This window comes from Entamoeba dispar, genomic scaffold (genome assembly GCF_000209125.1).
Source record: "Entamoeba dispar SAW760 scf_1105229463011 genomic scaffold, whole genome shotgun sequence".
Taxonomy (NCBI): Eukaryota; Evosea; order Mastigamoebida; family Endamoebidae; genus Entamoeba; species Entamoeba dispar.
In genome coordinates, this window is record NW_001855479.1 from 21,365 (window position 1) to 44,724 (window position 23,360).

General features: G+C 26.2%; 16 protein-coding genes across 16 annotated transcripts in view, besides 34 other annotated features; 10 read left to right on the forward strand and 6 right to left on the reverse strand.

The window, feature by feature from the left end:
- The window catches only part of EDI_184930 (60S ribosomal protein L10, putative), a gene marked incomplete at both ends in the record, with an annotated part of 700 nt that extends 182 nt beyond the window's left edge, over positions 1–518 (forward strand). Inside the window, one exon of the mRNA XM_001740542.1 lies at positions 5–518. Coding sequence (XP_001740594.1) covers positions 5–518 — 514 coding nt within the window. The remainder of the gene's footprint in view (positions 1–4) is intronic.
- A 42-nt stretch (positions 519–560) lies between these two features.
- Positions 561–607: a sequence feature (AT_rich).
- Positions 608–792: 185 nt separating this feature from the next.
- Positions 793–813: a sequence feature (AT_rich).
- Positions 814–892: 79 nt separating this feature from the next.
- EDI_185040 (uncharacterized protein) lies at positions 893–1,660 on the reverse strand (the record flags this gene model as incomplete). Its single annotated transcript, XM_001740543.1, has 1 exon — positions 893–1,660. The coding sequence occupies one exon, from the start codon at positions 1,658–1,660 to the stop codon at positions 893–895; it is 768 nt and encodes a 255-aa protein (XP_001740595.1).
- A 337-nt stretch (positions 1,661–1,997) lies between these two features.
- Positions 1,998–2,128: a sequence feature (AT_rich).
- Positions 2,129–2,132: 4 nt separating this feature from the next.
- On the forward strand, positions 2,133–3,950 carry EDI_185050 (uncharacterized protein; the record flags this gene model as incomplete). The annotated part of the gene is made up of 1 exon (XM_001740544.1): positions 2,133–3,950. The coding sequence occupies one exon, from the start codon at positions 2,133–2,135 to the stop codon at positions 3,948–3,950; it is 1,818 nt and encodes a 605-aa protein (XP_001740596.1).
- Positions 2,927–3,038: a microsatellite.
- Positions 3,360–3,528: a microsatellite.
- A 54-nt stretch (positions 3,951–4,004) lies between the features above and the next one.
- Positions 4,005–4,052: a sequence feature (AT_rich).
- A 7-nt stretch (positions 4,053–4,059) lies between these two features.
- On the reverse strand, positions 4,060–5,172 carry EDI_185060 (tartrate dehydrogenase, putative; the record flags this gene model as incomplete). Its single annotated transcript, XM_001740545.1, has 1 exon — positions 4,060–5,172. The coding sequence occupies one exon, from the start codon at positions 5,170–5,172 to the stop codon at positions 4,060–4,062; it is 1,113 nt and encodes a 370-aa protein (XP_001740597.1).
- Positions 5,173–5,178: 6 nt separating this feature from the next.
- Positions 5,179–5,243: a microsatellite.
- Positions 5,244–5,295: 52 nt separating this feature from the next.
- Positions 5,296–5,865, reverse strand: EDI_185070 (protein MTH_857, putative; the record flags this gene model as incomplete). The annotated part of the gene is made up of 1 exon (XM_001740546.1): positions 5,296–5,865. One exon carries the CDS (start codon positions 5,863–5,865, stop codon positions 5,296–5,298), a length of 570 nt encoding a protein of 189 aa, XP_001740598.1.
- A 176-nt stretch (positions 5,866–6,041) lies between these two features.
- Positions 6,042–6,674, forward strand: EDI_185080 (UMP-CMP kinase, putative; the record flags this gene model as incomplete). The annotated part of the gene is made up of 1 exon (XM_001740547.1): positions 6,042–6,674. One exon carries the CDS (start codon positions 6,042–6,044, stop codon positions 6,672–6,674), a length of 633 nt encoding a protein of 210 aa, XP_001740599.1.
- An 86-nt stretch (positions 6,675–6,760) lies between these two features.
- Positions 6,761–6,866: a microsatellite.
- Positions 6,867–7,006: 140 nt separating this feature from the next.
- EDI_185090 (uncharacterized protein) lies at positions 7,007–8,200 on the forward strand (the record flags this gene model as incomplete). The annotated part of the gene is made up of 3 exons (XM_001740548.1): positions 7,007–7,244; positions 7,302–7,432; positions 7,511–8,200. The coding sequence occupies 3 exons, from the start codon at positions 7,007–7,009 to the stop codon at positions 8,198–8,200; spliced, it is 1,059 nt and encodes a 352-aa protein (XP_001740600.1).
- Positions 7,460–7,489: a sequence feature (AT_rich).
- Positions 8,201–8,213: 13 nt separating the features above from the next.
- Positions 8,214–8,268: a sequence feature (AT_rich).
- Positions 8,269–8,339: 71 nt separating this feature from the next.
- Positions 8,340–10,073, forward strand: EDI_185100 (uncharacterized protein; the record flags this gene model as incomplete). The annotated part of the gene is made up of 1 exon (XM_001740549.1): positions 8,340–10,073. One exon carries the CDS (start codon positions 8,340–8,342, stop codon positions 10,071–10,073), a length of 1,734 nt encoding a protein of 577 aa, XP_001740601.1.
- Positions 9,884–9,946: a sequence feature (AT_rich).
- A 16-nt stretch (positions 10,074–10,089) lies between the features above and the next one.
- EDI_185110 (uncharacterized protein) lies at positions 10,090–12,057 on the reverse strand (the record flags this gene model as incomplete). The annotated part of the gene is made up of 1 exon (XM_001740550.1): positions 10,090–12,057. One exon carries the CDS (start codon positions 12,055–12,057, stop codon positions 10,090–10,092), a length of 1,968 nt encoding a protein of 655 aa, XP_001740602.1.
- Positions 11,227–11,267: a sequence feature (AT_rich).
- Positions 11,374–11,399: a sequence feature (AT_rich).
- Positions 11,622–11,648: a sequence feature (AT_rich).
- Positions 11,691–11,731: a sequence feature (AT_rich).
- A 47-nt stretch (positions 12,058–12,104) lies between the features above and the next one.
- Positions 12,105–12,186: a sequence feature (AT_rich).
- A 16-nt stretch (positions 12,187–12,202) lies between these two features.
- EDI_185120 (caldesmon, putative) lies at positions 12,203–15,184 on the reverse strand (the record flags this gene model as incomplete). Its single annotated transcript, XM_001740551.1, has 1 exon — positions 12,203–15,184. The coding sequence occupies one exon, from the start codon at positions 15,182–15,184 to the stop codon at positions 12,203–12,205; it is 2,982 nt and encodes a 993-aa protein (XP_001740603.1).
- Positions 12,641–12,698: a microsatellite.
- Positions 15,178–15,356: a microsatellite.
- A 54-nt stretch (positions 15,357–15,410) lies between these two features.
- Positions 15,411–15,431: a sequence feature (AT_rich).
- A 126-nt stretch (positions 15,432–15,557) lies between these two features.
- On the forward strand, positions 15,558–16,211 carry EDI_185130 (uncharacterized protein; the record flags this gene model as incomplete). The annotated part of the gene is made up of 1 exon (XM_001740552.1): positions 15,558–16,211. The coding sequence occupies one exon, from the start codon at positions 15,558–15,560 to the stop codon at positions 16,209–16,211; it is 654 nt and encodes a 217-aa protein (XP_001740604.1).
- A 21-nt stretch (positions 16,212–16,232) lies between these two features.
- Positions 16,233–16,267: a sequence feature (AT_rich).
- A 39-nt stretch (positions 16,268–16,306) lies between these two features.
- Positions 16,307–17,128, forward strand: EDI_185140 (uncharacterized protein; the record flags this gene model as incomplete). Its single annotated transcript, XM_001740553.1, has 1 exon — positions 16,307–17,128. The coding sequence occupies one exon, from the start codon at positions 16,307–16,309 to the stop codon at positions 17,126–17,128; it is 822 nt and encodes a 273-aa protein (XP_001740605.1).
- A 249-nt stretch (positions 17,129–17,377) lies between these two features.
- Positions 17,378–17,431: a microsatellite.
- Positions 17,432–17,459: 28 nt separating this feature from the next.
- Positions 17,460–18,086, forward strand: EDI_185150 (uncharacterized protein; the record flags this gene model as incomplete). The annotated part of the gene is made up of 1 exon (XM_001740554.1): positions 17,460–18,086. The coding sequence occupies one exon, from the start codon at positions 17,460–17,462 to the stop codon at positions 18,084–18,086; it is 627 nt and encodes a 208-aa protein (XP_001740606.1).
- Positions 18,087–18,222: 136 nt separating this feature from the next.
- Positions 18,223–19,164, forward strand: EDI_185160 (uncharacterized protein; the record flags this gene model as incomplete). Its single annotated transcript, XM_001740555.1, has 1 exon — positions 18,223–19,164. The coding sequence occupies one exon, from the start codon at positions 18,223–18,225 to the stop codon at positions 19,162–19,164; it is 942 nt and encodes a 313-aa protein (XP_001740607.1).
- Positions 18,599–18,619: a sequence feature (AT_rich).
- Positions 19,165–19,218: 54 nt separating the features above from the next.
- Positions 19,219–19,260: a sequence feature (AT_rich).
- Positions 19,261–19,398: 138 nt separating this feature from the next.
- Positions 19,399–20,802, forward strand: EDI_185170 (uncharacterized protein; the record flags this gene model as incomplete). Its single annotated transcript, XM_001740556.1, has 2 exons — positions 19,399–19,461; positions 19,510–20,802. 2 exons carry the CDS (start codon positions 19,399–19,401, stop codon positions 20,800–20,802), a joined length of 1,356 nt encoding a protein of 451 aa, XP_001740608.1.
- Positions 19,925–19,945: a sequence feature (AT_rich).
- Positions 20,224–20,307: a microsatellite.
- Positions 20,796–20,914: a sequence feature (AT_rich).
- A 151-nt stretch (positions 20,915–21,065) lies between these two features.
- Positions 21,066–21,213: a sequence feature (AT_rich).
- A 108-nt stretch (positions 21,214–21,321) lies between these two features.
- Positions 21,322–21,405: a sequence feature (AT_rich).
- Positions 21,406–21,479: 74 nt separating this feature from the next.
- Positions 21,480–21,509: a sequence feature (AT_rich).
- A 113-nt stretch (positions 21,510–21,622) lies between these two features.
- Positions 21,623–21,785: a sequence feature (AT_rich).
- Positions 21,786–22,027: 242 nt separating this feature from the next.
- Positions 22,028–22,160: a microsatellite.
- A 29-nt stretch (positions 22,161–22,189) lies between these two features.
- EDI_185180 (uncharacterized protein) lies at positions 22,190–22,759 on the reverse strand (the record flags this gene model as incomplete). Its single annotated transcript, XM_001740557.1, has 1 exon — positions 22,190–22,759. The coding sequence occupies one exon, from the start codon at positions 22,757–22,759 to the stop codon at positions 22,190–22,192; it is 570 nt and encodes a 189-aa protein (XP_001740609.1).
- Positions 22,421–22,450: a sequence feature (AT_rich).
- Positions 22,760–22,813: 54 nt separating the features above from the next.
- Positions 22,814–22,873: a sequence feature (AT_rich).
- Positions 22,874–22,983: 110 nt separating this feature from the next.
- Positions 22,984–23,158: a sequence feature (AT_rich).
- Positions 23,159–23,360: the final 202 nt, after the last annotated feature.

The following is a 23,360-nucleotide window of genomic DNA, read 5'->3' on the forward strand; positions in this document are numbered from 1 at the left end:
ACAGAAGTGCACCATGTGATGATTTCCCATGTGTGTACACATGTAGGACTGAAAGAGAAAATATTTCATCAGAAGCTATGGAAGCAGCACGTATTTCAATTAATAAGAATATGCTTAAATATGCAGGTAAAGATGGATTCCATGTTAGAATTAGAATTCATCCATTCCATGTCCTTAGAATTAATAAAATGCTTTCATGTGCTGGAGCTGATAGACTTCAAACTGGTATGAGAGGAGCATGGGGTAAATCATATGGATCATGTGCTCGTGTTAAAGTTGGACAAGTTCTTATTTCAGGAAGATGTAAAGAACAACATCTCCCAGCAATGATTAAATCATTCAGACTTGCATGTTACAAATTTGCAGGAAGACAAAAACTTGTTATTTCTAACAAATGGGGATTCACTAAATACACTAAAGAAGAATATCAACAACTTAAGAAAGATGGAAAGATTATTGCTGATGGATGTTACTTCAAATTAGCTACAACAAAAGGTCCACTTCCAAAAGTTAACTAAATGGAATGTCTTCTAAAAGTACCTTTAAAATGTTTTTTATGGTTTTTTATTTTTTGAATAATTTTTGGTTTAAAATTAAAAAATAAAATGAAAGAAAGAAATACACAGTTAAAATAATCTTGAGTAATGAACTAATTTTTATAGAAGTTAAAATAATAATTTATAACTCTTGCAACTCATATGAGAACTAGACATTGGAACTTCATTTGTTTCTTTTCTTGTTAATGTCTATAAGGATAAATATAATTTTCTTTCAATGAGTTTTAATACAACGATTAAATAAATTAAATAATAACAACAAACATATTCTTGGAATGTATTTGGAAAATTATCATTTGAATCTCCTTCTTCTTCTTCCTCTTTACCTTCAGTTGTTAGACTTCTTGAAATTCTAATTGAATCAGCTTTTGAGTTAAATCCATTAAGTCAATGAATCCTACCTTGTCTGTTGTTTTTTTTATATCTATGATGTGACTACTTAATCTTCTTGGTGTTCTTTTGTCAATAGATTGTTTTGCACTAGTACGTATAACAACTCCATCTTCTTTTATTGGAACCTCTCCAAATGGATTTTCTACATCCAAATTAAAGTAACTTTCTTCTTCTTGTTGTTCAACAAATGTCTCCTCTGCAGAGTATGCACATAACATATCTTTTTCTTCTTCTTCAATAACTTCTTTATCAAACTCATATCTTTCTTCAATTTTTTTTACATATTCAGCAATTTTTCTTTCTTTTTCGTTGTATAACTCGTCAATCTTTCTTTGATGTATTTTCGCTATTTCACGACGTTCTTCATCTCCAACAAAACCCTCTTCTGTGGAGTGATGTCTCAATATAACCCCATATGTTTGTGAATATCTACTATCTTTTAATGCATTTTCGTTACACTTAAAAACAATAATCGTTTTGGGATCATCTCTTTCACTGGCACAAATATCACATTTGCAATGAAGGCGTTTTAAAACAGTCCAATTTTCATTATTACGTGTTTGGACTAAAAAGTTATATTTACTCGTAATTGTCCCATTAATAATTTCTTTAACATTTTCACATTCAAAAGGATTTTTAATATTTTCTTCATTTCTTATAACAAACATAGAGACATTTTTATAAGGACATTCTATTTTTCTTGCAGTCATTTTATTTTTGTTTTAATAAGATTATTAAGACATTGACTTTTCATGGACCTTTAAACAAATAGTCATAAATATTGTATTAAGATAAGAGAATAAAGAAGAAAGAAATTTCTTTAAAACTACTACATGATATTTTATATAGACTGACTGAACCATAAATAGCAAAAAAATAAAAGAAGTAAATAATAAAAAAAACAAAGTATCCATAAAATATTGAAATAATAAAATAAACAGTAAAAGAAGAGTATATCAATAGTCTTCTTTTTTATTATTTCTGTGTTTACTCTACTGATGTATTTGACATTATTATCAATTAATAATGTAGGTTTACAACAGAATGAATAAAATAGTTTTTTTTTTGTTTTTTATTTTAATTATTTTAAGAATATTTTTATTATTAAATAAACTATATTCAGGGTTTTTTATTTTTAAAAAATTAAAAGAAGAAATAAAAAATTTAAAGTTTATAAACAATATGTCACTCCCACCATCATTTACATCACTTCTGAACAGTCAAAAAAAAGTTATTTCAGGTGTCACTAATGATAACGAAAGTTTATTGAAATACTTTAACTCAATCTCTGAATTTCTTGCTGATTGTAATGTTCCTTCTTATGAAATTTTCGCTTCAATTGAGTCTTTTAAGCTTGAACCCACAGCACAAAAAGCAAATTCAGTGTTAATTTCATTGTGCTCTTTATTTGTTGTTACTAGAAAAGTCTTTACAATGAAAGATTTTGTGTTGTCAAAAGCCCTTAGATTCCCAATGGGTCTTCAATTTGAAGAGTTACAATCATACATGAAGGCTACTGATATTTTAAAAACAGCAGATGAACCTGTAATTGATTTTTACAATGCATTTATAGGATCTAGTGCTGAGGAATTAATTACATGTTATAGAGAAATCAAAGATGTAAATGAAAAATGTACAAAGAGTTATATAAAAGAAGCTGTTATTGTTCGTACATTCCAAATTCTTGCTGAAAAAAAGAGTATTAGTCTTGTTGATATTAAAAAAATGCTTGATTTTGTTCCATGGTTTATTGTTGAGATTACACTCTTAAAAAGAGCAAGTGATTTAGAATTTAAAGTTAAGATTGACCTTTCAAGTGGAAAGATCTTTATTGAAAAAGTAGAAGATAAGAAGATAGAAGGATGTGAATTCACAACTGGGACAATTGAAGCTGAAAAGACAATAATTAAAAACAAAACAAAAGCATTCAACGAAAAAATAGCTGCTATTGAATATCAACGAGAAAAGAAAAGATTAGAGGAAGAAGCAAGGAGAAGAGAAGAAGAAGAAGATGCAAGACTTGAAAGAGAATATTTAGAGAGAAAGAAAAGAGAAGAAGAAGAAGAAAAAGCAAGAAAGAAAGAAGAAATGAGAAAAATTAAAGCAGACTCTGCTGCTGAGATGCAAAAATTGTATAGAATTCAAGAAAAGGTTAGAATTAAAGAAGAAAAAGATAAACAAATGAAGAATTTATTTGAAAGATATTTCTATCATGAAAGAGCACGAAGAATGGTTGAAAGAAACTTTACTGATAGAAAAGTTGAAGAAGAGGCAGAAGAAATAAGAGAGATGTATAGATTAGTTTGTGAATCTAAACAAGAAATGAAAAGAGCTGAGCATGAAAGAAAAGTTGCTATGAAAAAGAAATTCACTAATCCAAATGCACTTCAAAGTTGGTTAGAGTCAATTGGAAAAGGAGAGAGTGAAGAAGAAAAGATGGCTAAAATTGAAAAAGCAAGAAAAGAAAAAGAAGAAGCAGAAAGAATTGCTCGTGAAAAAGCTGAAGCAGAAAGAAAGGCTAAATTACTTGAAGAACAAAGAAGACTTGAAGAAGAAAAGAAGAGAAAAGAAGAAGAGGCATTTAAAAGAAATCAAGAAAGAATTGAAAAACAACAATCATCTAGCGAAGTCTATAGACCATCATTTTCACAGAGACAAAAAGAAGATGAAGAAGGATGGATACCATCTAAAAAAGATCAAAAACATTCTAATTCTGGTGTTGCTTCGTTTACAGGAAGTCATTCAAGAAGTCCACAACAAAGAGTTGGTGGTTCTTCAGATAATTATCCAAGAACTGGTGGTAGTGGTTATAATAATTCGGTGCATCAACAAAGACCTAGTGGAAATTCTTCAGTTCCATCATTCACACAAAAAAGAGGTAATGGATATTCTAATTCAGGAGCCTCATTTTCTAACAGAGGACCAAGAACTAATGGAGGTTCTAGTTCAGTTGCTTCATTTACAAGTGGAGGATCAAGAGGTGGTTATAGAAAACATTAATAATTTACCTATTTTGTGTTATAATTTAGGAGAAATAGTGTATAAAACAAGAAGAAAAAAACATAAAAAAAGAAATAATAAAAATTTTAAAATTAATTATTACAATCATTCATTGTTTTCGTTGTTTACTAGATCTTGTCATTGAAGAAGAAGTTGATGATTTTTTTGAACGAATATAATCAGCAATAAAATTCCCAACTTCGTTAGTAGTTTTTGTTCCACCAATATCAATAGTAGTAATTTTTTGTAAGATACTAGATTGAATAGCCTCTTCAATTAATACACTTTCCTCACTATAACCAAGAAATTCTAACATCATTGAACTTGCTCTCATAGTTCCAATTGGATCACAAATTCCTTTACCAGCAATATCTAATGCACTTCCATGAACAGGTTCAAATAATGAAGGGAATGTACGTTCTGGGTTAATATTTGCACTAGGAGCAATTCCCATTGAGCCAGCAACAGTTACAGTTAAGTCACTAATAATATCACAAAATAAATTACTTCCAACAATAACATCAAATTTACTTGGATTCTTTACTATTTCAGCACTTAAAGCATCCATATAATATTTTTCTGCTGTAACATCAGGATATTCCATTGCAATTGCTTCAAATACACTATCCCATAATACCATTCCATATTTCATCGCATTTGATTTAGTAGCTAATGTTACATGATTCCTTCGTTTTCTAGATGCTTCAAAGGCATATCGTATTACTCTTTCTAATCCTCTTCTTGTATGAACAGCACTTTCAATTGCAAATTCATCAGGAGTTCCACTTTTAAATATTCCACCAATATTGGAGTATTCTCCTTCAGAATTTTCTCTTACAACTAAAATATCGATTTCACATTTTTTTAAAGGTGTTGGAATTCCTGGAAAATGTTTTGCTGGACGAAGACATAAAAATTGATCTAATTGTTGTCTCATTTGAATTAATGGCTCAAGAGTAACATAATCAGGTAATGTTCTTGGATCTCCTAATGACCCTAATAAGATAGCATCATATTGTTTGACTTGATCAATATAATCTATTGGAACTACTTTTCCTGTTTTTAAGTAATGCTGAATTCCCCAATCTACATAATCTCTTTGAATAGGAAGGTTAAGAGATTGAAACATTTTTTCTGCTTCACTCATCACTTCAACACCAATACCATCTCCAGGAATTACAATGATTTTATGTTGAAATGTTACATCTTTCTCACAAGCCATACCACCTTTTATTTTTATGTTTTAGTTCTTTTTATTGTTTTTTTTTATTTTAATTCTTTATTTTAATTTTTTAATAATTGTGTTATATATAACTTAAAATAATCTAACAAAAATAAATTTTGGTTATTCTGATACAATTGATGCAGTGTATGTTTGCCAATGAACTGTTGGGTCATTAAATACATCAACAGAACGACTAATGCCAGCCTTTGAATAGGCACAATGACTACAAAATGTTTTAGTATCCCATCCTTGTTCAGTTGCTACTTGTGGAAGATAAGTACCACGACAATATCCTTTTTCAACGACAATTCCATGTTTTCCAGCAATAACACTTTGTAACGGATTTGTTATATCTTTTGGTACAGACAAACAACTAACACTAATTGTTGTTTGGTCAAATTCATTAATTTTCATTCTATTAAATCTACGATCATTACATGAAGCAATAGCGTATTGTTGAACTAATTCATAAAGTGGTTGTGATGGACTAAAACAACCAATACATCCTCTTAACTCACCTTTAATTTTGTAAGTAACAAAAACACCACCAGGAACAAATGATAGTCCAGTTTTATTTCCAATAGAACTATAGTCTTGTTGTTTTGTTCTCATAATTTCATTTTTTCCACTTTCTCGTGCAATTTGTAATATAACTTTCTTTTGCTCAGAACTAAATTCAATATCACTCATTCCTGATTTCAAGAGAAAAATGAAAAGTTAGATAATCTTTAAATTTAAAGATTATCGTTATATATAACATAATTAATGAAAAGTATTTAAAAAAAAAGAAGAGAAGAGAAAGAAAAAGGATTAACAAAAAACTCAAAACTTTTTAACATAGTGAAGTATAAATAGCGTAGGGTTGAATGGAACATAAAAAAGAAAAAGAGATGTCGTTAAGTGATAAACATGTTTTATTCTGTCTAGGTGGACCAGGAGCTGGAAAAGGAACACAATGTCAAAAAATTGTAAATAAATATCCAATTACTCATTTAAGTGCAGGTGATTTGTTAAGAGCGGAGGTTAAACGAGAAGGTTCTCAAAATGGACAATTAATTCAAACACTAATCAAAGAAGGAAAAATAGTTCCTGCAGCTGTTACAGTTGAATTATTACTTAATGCTATTCGTAATGATGAACATAAAGTTTTTATTATTGATGGATTTCCTAGAAATGCTGAAAATAAAGAGGCATGGTTCTTACAAGCGAATAAAGTTAATATTGACACTGCTCTTTGTGTGTTTATTGATGTTTCTGAAGAAACAATGATTAATAGAATTCATAAAAGATCTGTTAATAGTGGAAGAGTTGATGACAACGATGATTCATTAATGAAAAGGTTTAGAACTTATAAGTTAGAAACACTCCCTGTTATTGAATCTTTTGAAAATGAAAATAAATTGCTTAGAATCTCTGGAGAAGGTAGTGTCGATGATATTTTCAATAAGATTGATGTTTCTTTATCTAAATTCTTTGTAGACAATCATGTCTTGTTGTAAACTGATTTGGTGATTCAGTTTCATTCTTAATTTAAATCTTCTAATTAATTTGTTCATAAAATAAATTTTTTGTATCAATTGATATCTTTGTTTTATTTCTTTTTGTTCTATTTATAAAAGTATTTTTTTGTTTTGTAATTTTTTATTTTTTCTTTATTCTATTATTCAACATCTTAATTTATAATTATTTTAAAGAATGTTCGTTAATAAAAAAAAATAAAAACTAAAAAGTAGTTATGAAACTTAACTTGAAAGGACGTGTCAAAAATAGATTAGTTTCTTTTCCAGTAAAAATTTGAAAGAATTCCATCTCTGGAGAACTAAAATTTTAAATGAACGAAGAGGTGTCATATTTAATAAAAGAAGAACCAACAACAGAGGACGGATGTGCAGTGAGATACTTTGATTATTTATGTGATTTGTTAGAGTCTATTTTTTTTCCTCAACAACAACTAAAGAAAGTAAATAAACAACTGTCTGTATTTTTTGAAGATGAAGACAATGAATTAATTTCAAACAAAGTCTGTGCAGATGGATTTTTAGGCAAATTCAATGAAATTCAATTACAACGTTTGTTTATTTTTATTCATAATTTGGAAAATAATATAAAAGATACAAACTAAATAGATGAATTGTTAGATTATCGTTTTGGACCAGAATCTACTTTTTGTGGTAAATCTTTCAAAGAGATATTTAAAGAGAAAGGTTTCAATAATTTAAAAATTGTTTTTGATACAGAAGACTATTATATTCATAGAGTTTGTGATTCAATCTTATCATTTATCATAATTATAATTTTTAAATCTTAAAATAAAGTAAGAGTAATTTATCGATAGTGTCAAGTATATAATGAAAATATTGATATGCAACACTTGTTAATTCAGTTATTCATTCGTTGTGACCACACATTATTTATTTGGTCTTCTAAGTCATTTTGTAATTCAACATTTAGAGAGCAATTAGTTAAAGGAAACGAATTTATCAAAAATTATTTTAAACATCCAAACCTTAATGTTACCATTGTTGAATGGCTTCGAGTACAAGATTATCGTCATTACTGTGAAAATAAAATGTTGTTACCTTCTCAATTACATACTGGGCTTGGGTTAACAAGAGAGATACACTATTGTGTTCAGCATTATGCTAACCAATCTCATCGTGATGGTATTTCTAATACTCCAGAACAATGGCATAATGCTCTTCAATACCTTCGTTTAAATCCACCATTTAAATTTTTAAATCCTGCCTATGAGGGAATATTTTTATCAATCAATGAAGCAGTAAAAAATGATATTAAAGAAAAAGGTTTTGCAGAAGTCGTTTGGGCATTAACATCGAATTGTTTAAAACGAAAAGACAATGGAGAACGATTTGAATGGTTAAAAATGGAACAAATATCACCAATGAGTGAAGAGCTTAAAATGTATTTTAGTTCGAATGAATATAATACTCTTGTGAATGAAAATTATCATCCAGATAATCTTTTTATTGATTGGGATTTATTTTATCCAGATCATAATGATTAACAATATTTAAAGCATATTTTAATAATTATTAAACTATAATTTATATTTTTTAAAATCATTTTTTTTTTCAAATTACTTTAAGTGTTATGATTTTTAGAAATAAAAGGAGAAATAACTCAATAATTTCATAATAATCATAATGAAAAAAATTGATTACAGTGAAATAGAAAGATATTACAAAGAATTTGTTGAAACACCAACACACAAGTTAACAGAAGAAATGAGAAAAGAAATGTTTTCAAGTATTCAAAAGGTAAAAAGAGAAGACAAAGAGAAGAATAAATTTACATATATCATAACACAAACAGAAAGTTTTATAAGTGCGTCAATAAGTTATGTTGATAACAAGTTTGATAAACATAGATATTTTCTTGGATTTTATAGATGTACAGATGACCCAATTCAAGTAATGAAAAGTGTTTTAAAAAAATTTAAAATTCCACAAGAAAATCAATCAGTTTTAGTTGTTGATCAACAAAATTTAGAAAAATATCCAATAACAAAAGATAAATCAAAAGGAGAAGTAATAATTACGTGGTATTCTATGTATCAAAACATTTTAAAACAAAAATTAAGAATTAATTTAAAACAATTAGATTTTACTGATATTACTGAAACAAATCTAACTGATAATGTAGATGATTTCTTTAATTATATTTCTTTATTAAAAAGTGTTGAAGGAGATTTATTTCATGTTAGTAAATTAACTAATTGTAATCAGTTTGAAAAAAAAGCTGGATTGTTAAGAAATAATATTAGACATCAGTTATTATCAAATAATATTACTTGGATTAATAAAGCGTTATTTTTTCATCCTGAACATCACCATTGGCTGAAAATTAATTTCTCAAAAGCCTTTGATAATATTATTAAAGAATATGATTTAGATAAAAATGAAGTTGATTTATATATTCATGATAATGACCCTTTTAAAAGTTGGACTTTATGGTGGAAAGAAAAAAGAAACACTTATCCTTCTTTATCAAATATTGCTAGAGAATTTATTCCCATGGAAGACTTTCTTTTGAGTAATCTCTATCTCGAGAAATATTATCAAATTCATAATCTTTATCATAAATGGTCTGTTGATGGAATTAGTTTTTGTTTATTAAAAAAACAATTCATTAAATTTAAATCTTTACTTCATCAAAATATTCCTCCTTCAAATGAATTAAAAAGTTGTCATCCCACTATTATTCCTCATCCTATTCTAACACAAATTAACCAGCAAAATCAGTCCATTGTTCCTAATCAAAGTACTATGAAACTTTCTTCTTCTCATGGACCATTTAGTCCTCTTTCTATATCTCATGATTTATCTAATCATCTTAATGAATCAATTCCTCAAAAACAACAAACAGATACTTCTATTACTAAAACTAATATTCAACAAAATCAAATATCACCTCAAATATTTATTCCACAAATAAATAATTGTAAATCTCTTCAGTTATCTATTCAACAACCATTTTTAAATGAAAAAGAAAAAACTATTCCATTATTTAAAAAAGGTTGTATGGGTATAGACCCAGAAACATCAATAACAGAATTATTACCAAGTAATGAAATTGAAATTGACTTATCACTTTCTGAAGAAGACATCAATTCAAAATTACCAAAAACACCAGAAACAATTAAATGTTCAGAGGATAGAATAAAAAAACCATCAAGAAGAGTAGAAACAAATAATTATTTATATAAAGAAGTATTAGAAAAAAGATTAAAAGATTTTATTGAAATATATAACAAAACACTTGATGAAATTGTATTAAAAAGAATAAAAGAAATTAAAGAAGAATTAAACGATAAATATTCAATAATTGATTTAACAAAAGAAATAAAAGAAAAAGATGAAATTATCGAAATTGATTAATTTAAAATCATTCAATTTAAAGTTCAATTTCTTCAATGAAATAAGTTAAATTTTCATAAAGAATACGTTGTTCAAATTGATTAGAATATTTTTTAGCTTCAATTTCAAAAATAGAAGAACACTGATTAATCAAAGAAGAATTATTTGGAATAGAGGAAACTAATTCAACTAAAAATTCGATATAATGAATACCGTCATTAAAAATATTACCAATTTTAGTTAAAATCCATTCAATAACAATTTCTTTAGAAATAATTTCAAAATAAATTAAACGTTTAATCATTATAATTGATTCTAAAGGAATATTTAAATTCATTTCATATAATAAATTTAACCAAATAAATATTGCATCTTTTGAATTCATTAAATCTTTAATACTTTGTTTATAAGTTTGAATACAAATATCAAATGAAGATACAGTATCAGTAAAATTACTTAATATTACTTTAGCAAGTAATTCATTAGAAATATCAATATCACCAAAAGTACTAGATAATTTAGAATTAATATCACTAATTAAAGTTTTATTTTTCATTTCATCAATTAAAGTTTCAAATAAAGACCTATCAATATTATCAATATTAATTTCATTTTGACCTTTAATATTAAGATACTTTCTTAAATTCGTTGAAATCATATCACTTTCAATTTCTCTTGTTCCATAAATTGTTAAATCATTGAAAAAAATTGTAAAGAAATATTGACTCATTATTCCTTCTTTTATTTTATTTTCATATTTTTTCCATAATGGTTCAGTAAATCTAAAATTCATTGAAATATATTTATTTGATAAATAATGTGCAAATCTATTTATCGTTGTTACTGGTAATTCTTCTATTTTTTCAAATAATTTCATTTCAATTTGTGTTACTGGTGCAAATGTTGTTTCAATAAATAACAACATTCTACTAAATGTTGAATTTAATACTCTCCAATTTGGTACTATTCCTAATAAATATTGAACAAAAAGAATATTACTTAATAATGTAAAATCAATTTGTTGAATTGAAATTAATTGAACATACATTAATAATAATGATGGATCATTATAAAATGTTTGAATTACATCATTCATAAATTCAATTGTTAGCATTTTACTAAAATTATTTTCCATTATTGATGGAATAATTTCTTCAAATGAGATGTACATTGGTTTTAATTTAATTTTTTCATTTAATAAAATTGTATATTTTTCTGGTTCTTCATTTAATTTTTCATATTTTGAATAATCAAATAAAATTTCATTATACTTTCCTTCAGTATCTTTTTTCCATTCATCTAAATATATTTTTAAGAAGTCATTATAATTAAATATTTTTTTTATTACATATGTTTTCTCATTTTTATTTAACTGAATATATAGATATACTTTTTCCATTATTGAATTACATAAATTTTTGTTTTTTAATACAATACAACTCCCACAAATAACATGTGCAATCTGATCTTTATCATATGTCCTTTCATTTCCTTCAAGATTTTTTATTAATACTCTATAAATAGATTCTATAAACTCTTCTTCAAATATTTTCATATTATAACATTCACATATAAATTTTATTATATTTTTAAATTCAATAACATCAGTTTCTTCTTCACTTAATATTTTGATTTCTGTTATTATTTTATTTATTATTTTATTTGATAATTTTTTTAATGGCTCTATTTTTGTTAATAAAAACAATAAATATGCATATATTCCTTGCTTTGTTGATAATAATTTAGAACATTCTATAAACTTTCTTGCATAACTCTCTTCTTGTTCTTCTGTTGTTATGTCTGTTGGTAATTGTTTGGCATACGATCTAATACTTTCAATATTACTTTCTAATGTAATATTTTTTATAATCCAAGCTGTTGATGCATTTGAATCGGATGTGTATTCAAGACCATAATGGCATAACCGAACTAATCGATCTTCATTTGTCATATGAACAGTTTTGTATGAACTATGTTTTCTTGATGTATGTCGTTCTCTTAACATTCTTCTTTAACTGATTTTTTCAGAATTTTTTCCTTTATTTTAAAGGGTTTTTTTTATTATTTTCTAATGATTTTTTCTTTCTCTTTTATTTTTCTTAAATTTTGTAATAAATTAAAAAAAAAAATATATCTAAAAAGAATGAAATTCAATTCGCCCTCCTTGATTTTAATTTCTTTTGCAATTCAGATTCTTCTTCTTTTGGTGGAGGTTCTGTAACATTACTAGGTTTACCACCACTAGACCTTAGCTTAACTGCAAATGGAGAGGTATTGGGTTGTTGATCACTTTGAACTTCAGGCTTTATAGCAGTTTTAGAACCTGCGCTACTTCTTAATTTAACCTGGAAAGGTAAAGTATTGTTATGGCTTGAGTCTGACATATTTTCTTTTGGTTTTTCTATTGTTTTTGCACCACTACTTGAATGTAATGATTTAGCAGGTAAAGAAGGACTAGTGGCTGATGGTTTAGAGTTATACTTTTTAGAAGGAACAGGTGGTGGGACTTCTTCTTTTTGTTCTTTCTTTTGTTTTATTGAAGAACTGGATTCATCTTTTTTATCTTTATGTGAAGAAGAAGAGAATAATCCTTTCTTTTCTTCCTTTTTTTCTTCTTTCTTCTTTTTATCTTCTTTTTTATCTTTTAACATTCCAAATAATCCACTCTTATTTTCTTTTTCATCTTCTTTCTTTTTTGTTGGTTGCTTATGAGGTGATTTTTGTTCAAGAGATGGTTTGGCTTGTTTTCTTTTCTGTAAATCAGCTAAAGTGACTTGAGGCATTCCCATTCCTCCCATACCAACACCCAGTGTTTTTCTTGGTGGAATAATGTTATTGGAATTATTTTCTTTGGAGTCAACCTTTTCCATTTTAAAGGTATTGTTCTTTTCATCTTTTTCATTTGTTTCAGTCCTCATTTTCTTTTGACGTTCAATTAGTTTCTTTGTTGGTGGTTTTCTTCCTCCACGTCCTCTTCCTGGTCTTCTTGCTACACTTGGTTGAACTGAAGCTTCTTCACATAAATCATCAATAGTTTTTGATGGTTGTGATACAACAGCCTCATCAATTGTTGATACTGCAAATTCATCTTCTTCTACATTCTCTTTAATTTCTTCTTCTTTAATTGGTTCTTCTGTAACAATTTCTTGAATTTCTTCTTTAGCTGTCTCTTCAACTTTTTCTTGAGTTAGTTCTTCTGGAGTACTATCTTTTGTTTCTTCTTTAATAGGCTCTGCAATATTTTCTTCAATTTCTTCTTGAATTTGTTCGTCTTTGATTTCCTGAGTTTGTTCTTCAATAACATTTTCTTGAGCTAATTCTTCTGTAACTGGGTTTGAAATAACTTCTTCCTTTACTATTTCTTGAGCTTCTTGTTCAGTTACTTCTTGAAGAGCTTCTTGATAATCTTCTACTTCTTGTTGTGCCTCTGAGTAAACTTCTTCTTTTGGTTGTTCTTCTGTTTCAATATTTTCTTCAATCTCTGGGTTTTGTGAAGGAGTTTCTTCATAAGTAGGTTCTCCATGAATATCTTCTACTATCAATTCTGGTTGTTTAGTTTCAGTTATAGCTTGGTCATCTTGTTGTTCATTTTGTTCTTCTTCTTGGACTGTTTCTTCCGTATAGATGTTTTGGTTCATTTCTTCATATTGTTGATTTTCATCAATATAATCCTCTTCAGGAGGATCTTCAACATGATATCTTTTAGTGTTATGGTCATAAACATAATAATATCCATCATCTCCATAATAAGAATCTCCATAATAGATATCTTCATAATAAGGCTCTTCTTCTTCTATAATGTGAGTAGGTTGATCACCAAATACAGTCATTGACCTATCTCTGTTTGAACGATCAGGAACATCTTCATTAGTTAAATTAGCAGATAATCTTGGTTGTTTACTTTTTCTTGGAGCAGGAACAGGAGGAGGAATAAGTTCTTCAGTAGAAGATTGAGTTGGTTGTTCTTGAGAAGGAACATCAGTAGGAATTGGTGGTAATGCCTTTTTTCTTTTACCATGAACTTTAGGTGGAAGTGGAGGTAATGGAGCTAATTCAGGAGGTAAATCAACTGCTTTAATATAACTGATAAGTTGATTCTGCCAACTGTCATTAATTTCTGGATTGATATCTCTATTGGTTGCTACGCAACCAATTAACTGAGATTCACCACTTTTTTTATTTTTTTTTCTTGTAATTAATGCATTAAAAGGAGTAGTGTGATCTTTAATATATTGTGAGTATTTTGTCATGTCATCATCACTCATATTGTCTTTTAGTATTAATGTTTCTATTGAATCAAAAAATCCTGTTAAAAGAATAACTAAATTTGAAGCAAATTCTTTTTCTACATGTAATTCACAAGTAAATAATTTCCCAGATTGAGAAAAAACACAACGATATCCAGGAGGTGTTCTTAGAACATTTGTAATCATAAGATGAAATTTTTCATCAAAGAAAGCTTTATTAATAATATCAATTGGTTTGTTTGTTTTTATTTTAATAATTGTAAACATTTGGTTTTCCATTTGATCTATCTTTCTAATAAATTCTTTCATATATGGTCTAAATCCATAAACAATTGGAGCGTCATCATCTTTAAAGTCATTAGGAATTGTGGTTAAATGTAATTGATCAATCATATTATATATTTCAAAATAATTTTTCTTAACTAATGAAGGCATGTTAAGAAGTTCTGAATATTCTTCAAATCCATTGACAGTCTCTTTATTAATCATTGGTTTTATAATTTCAATTGAATGTTGTTTTTTGCCATATATAACAAATTCACTCTGATTTTTATTTTCATTTGTTAAACAAAAATGTAGATCATTCGTTGATGGATGTCTGAATTGAATTGCTAAATAATGAGTAACTAATTGTTGAATATTTGCATCTCCAATACACTCAACTTTAGAAGTAAAATAAACATAATTTTTAAATTCATTTTTAAGATGAGGACCAACAAGTTTAAGTTTTTCGGGATTGCTTTTACATGTTATAAACTGTTTCTTTTCAAATTTGAGTGATCCTCTTGACAATCCAAGTTTCTCTTCAATATGTTCTAAAATAGGTTCGTTTTGGAGTAGTACTTGATAAATCGGTTTATCAATCTTGATTGACTCCGTTTTCATTCTGTTTTTTCTTCTTGTCTTTTTTTTTAGTTTAACAACTTTTTTCAGTTTTTCTTGAATTTTTTTATAACTTTCCATCGGTTCTTATATTTTTAGATGATTCTTTTTATCATCTTTAATTGAACTTCCATTTCAAGTCCTTAATCTTATTAATTCTTTTTTAGTTCTATTTGTTTTGAGGATTTGATGACGAGATTTTTCTTAAAATCTGTGGATGTAAAACTAGAATATTTTTATAAATATAATAGTCTTTGACTTTTTGGATTTGAAACAATTTGAAAAATAAGATTTATCTTTTAATTCAAGTGAAAAGACAAAAAGATTTAAGCAGAAAATGTTAACTATAAGGATTGTCTGTCATTGATAATTAAAAATGAAAGAAAAAATGATGAAACAAACATGTTATTCATATTCCTGGGACTTAGTCTCTAGTGTTTATCTTCAAAGGTATCCAACTACCCCACTTTTTCCAATGCTTTTAAATCATGAAATTAGTCTTATTAGATGGAAAGTAGAAGATGGTTTGTTTTACTGTGAAAAAAGATGTACTATGTTCGTTCCTGTTCCTAAGGTTTTACAAAAAATTTCTAAAGTTGATCATTGTTATATTTATCAGAATTTAGTTATTGATATTCCTCATCAAATTATGAAAGAGTCATCATGGAATAGATTAGATGCTAAAACATACCATATGTTAGAAAATGCAGTTTGGAGTGGTGATGAAAAAGGAAATACCCAATTTAGTGTAGATTCAATAATTACTATTTCTCCTAAAATTCCAAAACCAGTTGCAAGGCCTGTACTAAAAAGGGTGGTTAAAGAGTTTAATAATGGATATGATTTAGCACGAAAAGTTGACAAGATGATGATTGAAGATTTTGAAAATAAGATTACATCACTTGTTAAATCAATTAGAGAATTTTGTGATAGGCAAATAGAACACCAACACCTTTTTGTTGATTTGGATTTTAGTACATCTTTTGAGTATTGCTTTGAATTACCAGAACTCACTGGAAAGTATATTTAGGTAATTTATCTTCAAGTGCTGTTTTATTTTTTACAATTCAAAAATAATTTAAAATACTGAATCTTTAAAAAGATGTAATCTAAAAAAAAAATACAATGTCTGAAAAGAAAAGCAAAAAGGTTTCAAAAACACCACAAGTTATTGACAATACAAACTCAACATTTAATCTATCTTTTGAAAAAAACAAAGAATTTGATTTTAGTGATGATGATGAAAAAGATGATCAATTAGAAATGGATCCTTCCACTACTGAAATACCTAAAAGAAAAATTAGTATTGTATTAAATGACGCTCCTACTTTAAGGAAAAGTAACACATCACGTATTTCTACACTTCCACCATCAAGGACTAGATCTTCTCTTACAGCTAAAAATGATTTTGAAAAAGGTATTGATGCGTTTGAATTAGCTGATTACAATAAGGCTGTACAATATTTCTTTGGTTATGCAGCAACAACAGAAAAGAAAAAAGAAATACAATTATGTTTATCTTACCAACTTGCTTGTAATATTATTCATAGAATCACATCTGCACCAGGAACGATTGATGTTTATTTAGCTAGTATTTTAATTTGTTTACCATTACTCCCTCCTCACAGAAGAGTTATTTTACGAATAGCAAAAAATATTTTTATTAAAGAGAATATTCAACTCCCAGAGAATTTACGAATATTTAGTGGGATTTCAGAAGAAGTAAATTCATCTCGTCAACCACTTAATGGTATTTGTTGTCATTGTAAAAAAGAAGTTTCATTAATTAGAAACCAATGTGATTGTGGAAAAGAAAGAATTTTTGATTGTATATCTTTCACTCCAGCTGGTGAAAATCCAGTGAAATGCGAAAAGTGTGGGGCTATCTTTTCACAAGGAGAAAGTTGTGTATTTTGTAAAGGAACTTGTCATCCTCTCAACCTTTAATCACGCATTTTTTGGTCGTATTTTATTGTTTTTGTGCAAACTGTAGTAAATAAAAATTAATATGAAACAACCAAAAAAAACTTAAAATTATATAATAGATTAATGTCATTTGGAGATCTTTAATGAAAAGACATTTCTGTCCTAAAAGCAAAAAAGAAGAAAGAAAAAATGAGAAATAATAGTACGTGTTCACATAAAATGTGAATTGAAAATATGGAAAAAAGGATTAAAGAAAAGGATAAGAGGGGGAAAAAAAATAAATAAATAAAAAAAAAGAGGAGAATAAAAAAGAAGAAAAAGAAACTAATACAACTAAAAAATCAGATTATCAATGTCAAGAGGTAATTACGATCATCTTTTCAAGATTTTAATCATTGGGGAATCTGGTGTAGGAAAAACTGCTATTATGCAAAGATTCTGTGAGAATACATTTGAGCCAGTATATATTTCAACTGTTGGAGTTGACTTTAAACCAAAAGTAATTAAAGTAGGAAATAAAACTGTCAAAATGCAGTTATGGGATACTGCTGGACAAGATAGATTTAGAAATATTACAGCAAGTTATTATAGAGGTACTCAAGGAGTATTGATTGTTTATGACGTTACTGATCGTGCTTCTTTTGATAAAGTATCATCATGGTTCACTGAAGTTCGTGATCGTACTGAAAATGATCCACCAGTTATTATTTTAGTAGGAAATAAGACTGATCTTATGGATCATGCAGCTGTTAAGCAAGAAGCTGTTGAACAATTAGCCAGACAATTAGGTGGTGTTCAAACCTTCACTTGCTCTGCTAAAGATGGATCTGGGATTGATGAAGTTTTCAATGCACTTACTCAAGCTATTATTTCTAAAGTTGGTTGTGCTCCTGGAAAGAAGGAAGATCCTAGTGTTGTTCAATTAGGTGGTAAAAGTGGCTCACAACCAGCACAAAAGAGTGAAGGTGGTTGTTGTTAAAATGATTTCTCTTCTTTGAAATACAAAAATTTACTTTTTTATTATCACTTATAATTCTTTCGTTTTTTTCTACCTTTTCTTCTTGAAAAAAAAATTTAAAAAATCTAACAGAAAGAAATTCTATTATTTTTAAACTATGGCTATTGAGTGTAGTGAAACTATTACACAAACTTTTAATGGATATTTGTCTGAAGATTGGATGTTTTATTGTTGTAGTGAAGAAATATCTTTATATGATTATAACCCATCAACTCAACAACTAGAATTTGTTGGTGTTTGTGGAAATTTTGTATTTCTAAAAACGTTAGTACAACAACGAATTGCCATTGCAATTAAAGATTCATTAAGGCCATTACTATTTATTTTTAGAGAAATTGATCCATTGTGTACTCTTCAATTAGAGAGCTATACTATTACTTTTAATAATAATGGAAATCTATTTTCATTAGTGTTCATAGATGATGAAATATGTAAACAATGTTTTGGTTGTATTCAAAACCAAGTCACAAAACATTTTAATAAATATTTAAAAAGAACACACCTCACTCCAGAAGAAGCTCGAAATAAAACAATAAAAGTTGAAGAAGTTGCTGATAATGCAATGATATTTGGAAGTGATAAAGACAAAATTCAACATTATTTGAATTGTACTTTACCTTATTATTGTCTTCCAAATCCTTTTAAACGATTGGGTGTACCACAAACAGTATCTTTAGATCAAGCTTTACCACCTGAAATACGTATTCCTGATCCAAAAGTTGACCAAAGACATGGAATGGGAATTAATCCACCAATTATTCCTATTCAGACTTTGCAAGAAATACACCATGAAATTACTTGTAGTCCTGATAACTCTTCGGAACAAGATACTTTCAGTTCAGAATTAGCTAGTCCAAGAAAGGTTAGTCGGATGACAGTTTCTGAACTTAAAATAAAAAGTGTAAGAGGTTCAACATTTGATACAGGCTCTTCTCGAACTTTAAATGGAAGTGTTTTGTTTCCACGGATACCTATATCTCCTAGATCTATCTTGTCTCCACGTTCAAGTTCTCAATCTAAAAAATCTCCAGATAATTAATAATTGTTTCTCTTCATTTTGAAATCATTCTAAGTATTTTCTTTATCTTTTTTCAATTTTTTTTATTCTTTAATTTTTTTTGTTATTAATATAAAACCCCTTTTTTCAGATTAAAAGAAATGATGAAGAGAGCCTCGAATTCAACAGAACGAATTAATGAATATATATTTGTTTGTGATAGACCTAATTTGTTAGATTAGTATGAAATAAAAGAATAAATCATTTATTATTTAGATGAAATTACAAGAATTTAAGGATGGATGTAAAGGAACTGGGTTAACAACAAATGAAATAAATGTTTGTTGGGTTTCAATGCGAAAAAAGAAATGAATATTGAAAGAATAGAAAATGCATTCGATTATAGCAATAGTTGTATTTTATAGAGTGAGTGATGAATATGTTTTATCAAAGATAATAGATGATATTGACAATGGGACAGTTTCAGTAGCAAACAAATACCAAATGAATGAAGTTGTAATGATATTACGATTTCTCAAGAAACAATCAACTCATTTATCTCAAATTGAATTTAAGAAAATTACAGCAAAAGAAGAACGGTTTTGGAATATGATTCAAGAAGTTGATTTAAGTAGTATGAATGATCAAGAAAAAGAAGAATATTGTGTTGAATATATTAATGGATTTGGATTTAGAAATATTTGTGAATGGATAAAGAAAATAAAAACACCATATTATTTATATGCATTTTCTGTAATACAATATATTCTTGCTAAAACAAATCATTATGATAATATCTATGAAATATTATATATTTTTAATACACCTGAAAAAGTTCAACATGAAACTTTTATTTCATTATTTGAAGAATTATTTGTTACAATAAGAACTCAATATCATCTTGATTCATTTATTAAAATTATTGGATTATGTGTTGATACTCCAAAATACTTTTCTAAAAAACAAGTTCTTTTAATTAATGAGATTTATGATACTTGTAATAAAATTAAAGGAATTGTTAATTCAAATGAAAATGAGACATCATTATTTGATAAAAGTATATTAATAGAAGTTAAAGAAAGAGCTCAACAACGATATGATGAGATGAAAAGAAAACAAGAACCCGAAAAAAAACGAATAGAAGAACAAATAAGAAAGAAAAGTCTAGAAGAAACAAAAAGAAAAAGATCTCATTCTAGGCACTCAACAGAAACACAACTTAAATCATTGTATTTAGAAGATACATCTGAAAGAAATAAAATAGGAAATTATTATAATAGATTATCTAGTAGAACATTTGAAGAAGAAAAGAAAAAAGTATTTTCATTAGATGACTTACCTGGATTTGGAACAAATGAATTAAGAGTATTTGATGAAAAAAAAGGAAGTAAAGATACAACACAAAATAAAGAAGTTAGTGGATCATTATTACCTGAATCAAGTGAAGATGAAGTATTTGATACAAAAGACGTAAAACATCATCAAAATATATCTATTTTATTAAAAAGACCAAAAGAAGGTATTAGGTATATTCAAGAAGCAATTGAAATTGGAGGTATACAGTCATATTCATATGAAAATAAAATGAAAGAATTAATGATCGAATTTGAAACACCACAAGATTTACAAATGTTTTTAAGAACAAGAATAATTGGAGGAACAAATTGTAAAACATTTTAAAAAATTCAAATAATTATATTACTATTATTTTAAAACATTAAAATTATTAAATACCTTCGTTTTATTTAATAAACTTCTTTATATAAGAAATATTAATTATATATGTAAATTAGGTATTATAAAAAGAATACAAATACTCTTCATTATTACATTCTATCATTCATTCCTAAATAAACAAAAAATATTTATTCTTCATCAATTGTTTGTATGTCTTTGTATTACTTTTAAAAGTACTCTTCTTCTTATTTATTTTAAGAAATGACTATTAATAAATTAAATTTCTATTAATGAAATTTTACTACTATTTTGTAATATAATGATTAATTAATACTTTTAATTTAAAGTAATTAATTGTAATAACATTATTATTATTACTTCATTATTACGGTTATTAAAAAAATTTATTTTAAACGCCATTATTCTATAAGTTGAATAATATCATAATAGTTGTATATATTCTGATTCTAAGAATAATTTTCTTATTCATCTTATTCAATCAAATATTTATTAGTTGTATTGATTAATAATTAAAAATAATTATTTGAATGATTATTAAATACTTTCTATTTAATTTTAATACTTATTCTTTTTTTATTAATTAATCCTAAAAGATGTTTATAAATTTTTGTTAGAGTAAATATATATTTTGACTGAAAAAATAAATAGTGAAATCAACGTAATTTAATTGATTTATTAAATTTATTTTTGTCAAATAAAGAAATAAATGAGAGTAATCAACTAACATTTATCTGTCATATTTATATATTTAATGCATAACTTCTACTATTTATAATACTTACAAAAAATATTCTTCAGCAAGAATAATAATAATCATTTTTGTTTTAATGAATAAAAAATGTATAAATATAAATAGAAATACTTTATAATAACATCAAATTAAAAAAAATGATTTAATGAATAATAAAATTATTATTTAATAAAAAAATTAATTATTTTTCTTTGACAATAATAAAAATTAAATAGTGATTACGAAATATAAACAATTTAAAAAAAAAGGGATAAATAAATTATCATAAAACAAACTCATGTTTTCATGAGAAAATACTTCATAGAAAAAAGAAAAGTGAGAGAAAAGAATAGTAACATAACATTAATATTTATTTAATGAGAGTAGTTCTTTTTATTATTTTTGATACAATCTTTATGTTAATTTTTTAACTTAATAAACAAAAAGGAAAAATCATAGTATTACAATACGTTATATAAAACAAAAAAATGAAAGAGAAAAGAAGAAGAATGAGTTGAGAAATAAATAAAAACAAACTTCAAAAAAAATCATGTTTTTATAATGAGAAGAAGAAAGTAAACGACAAAAGAAGATAAAAAAGAATAAAAAATTGGTTAGAAATAAAAATATCATACAAACTTAAGTTAAAGCGAAAAATTCATTAAAAAATGGATCATTTCTGTCTAAAGTAATAACTTTATTATTTATGAAAAGAGAGTTTAAAGAGTTATTAAGAGATTTTCCATGAGTATTAATTTGTTCAGAAGTTAATATTAATTTACCATTAAAGAGAATAGAAGAAACGATTTCATTTTTAACAGTAGTAGACTTTCCGTTAGTTAATTTAGAATTAAAAGAATATCCTAATTCTTTTAATATATCTATTAATAAATTATTAATCTCTGCTATTTTATTATTTTCCCAACGTCTTGATGCTGTTTTTGAACTAATACCATTTGAAATATCTCTTATATTAATTTCTTTTAATCTTCTTATAATAAATTCTTCTACTTCAACTATATCATCTTTGTATTGAATATTTTGAATTGTAACCATTTGTTGTGCTACTGTTGATCTTTTTTTTGGTGATATTAACGTAATTGTAAAATATTTGTTAATAAGTGCAAGAAATACTGATTGTTGATTTGCTTGTACATTTCGTGTTTTTCTAAAACTACTTTCTTGTTTGGGTTCATTAGACTGACTCATTTGGAAGTTGTTTTTACTTAATAAACAAATTCTGAATGATAAAAAGATGACCTGAATTTTTAATATTTTAGCATTTTTAATAAATTTTTGAATTATTAATTATAGATAAAAAAAGATTGTATTAAACTTTCGATTGTTTTGTATTTGTTATTATTTCTTCATTATTAGAAAATATTCAACACTCTCCTTTATTTTATTTATTTCTTTGATTTAACTTCTTTCTCTATTTTTTTTTAAATTTATCGAAAATAAATATTTAAATTATTTTTGATAGAAATTCACTTTTTAATTATATTCTTCGTAATTTAAATGTTTTTTTATTCCACTTTTTTATATTAACTCATATAATAATTTTATTATTATTTTATATAATAAAATTATCCTATTTTATTAATAAAACGTTTTATAAAACATTATTCATTTAACATCTTTAAATTTTTTGTAATCATTCTCTCTACTTCATCTCTATATACTCCTGTAAATCTTTTGGTTGAAACTCCGTTTACATAACTTACAAATGTTGGAACACTTCTAACGTTATTTTCTTGTGCAATTTCAGGAAATTCAGTAATATTTACTTTTAAAAATTGGAGTTGTTCAT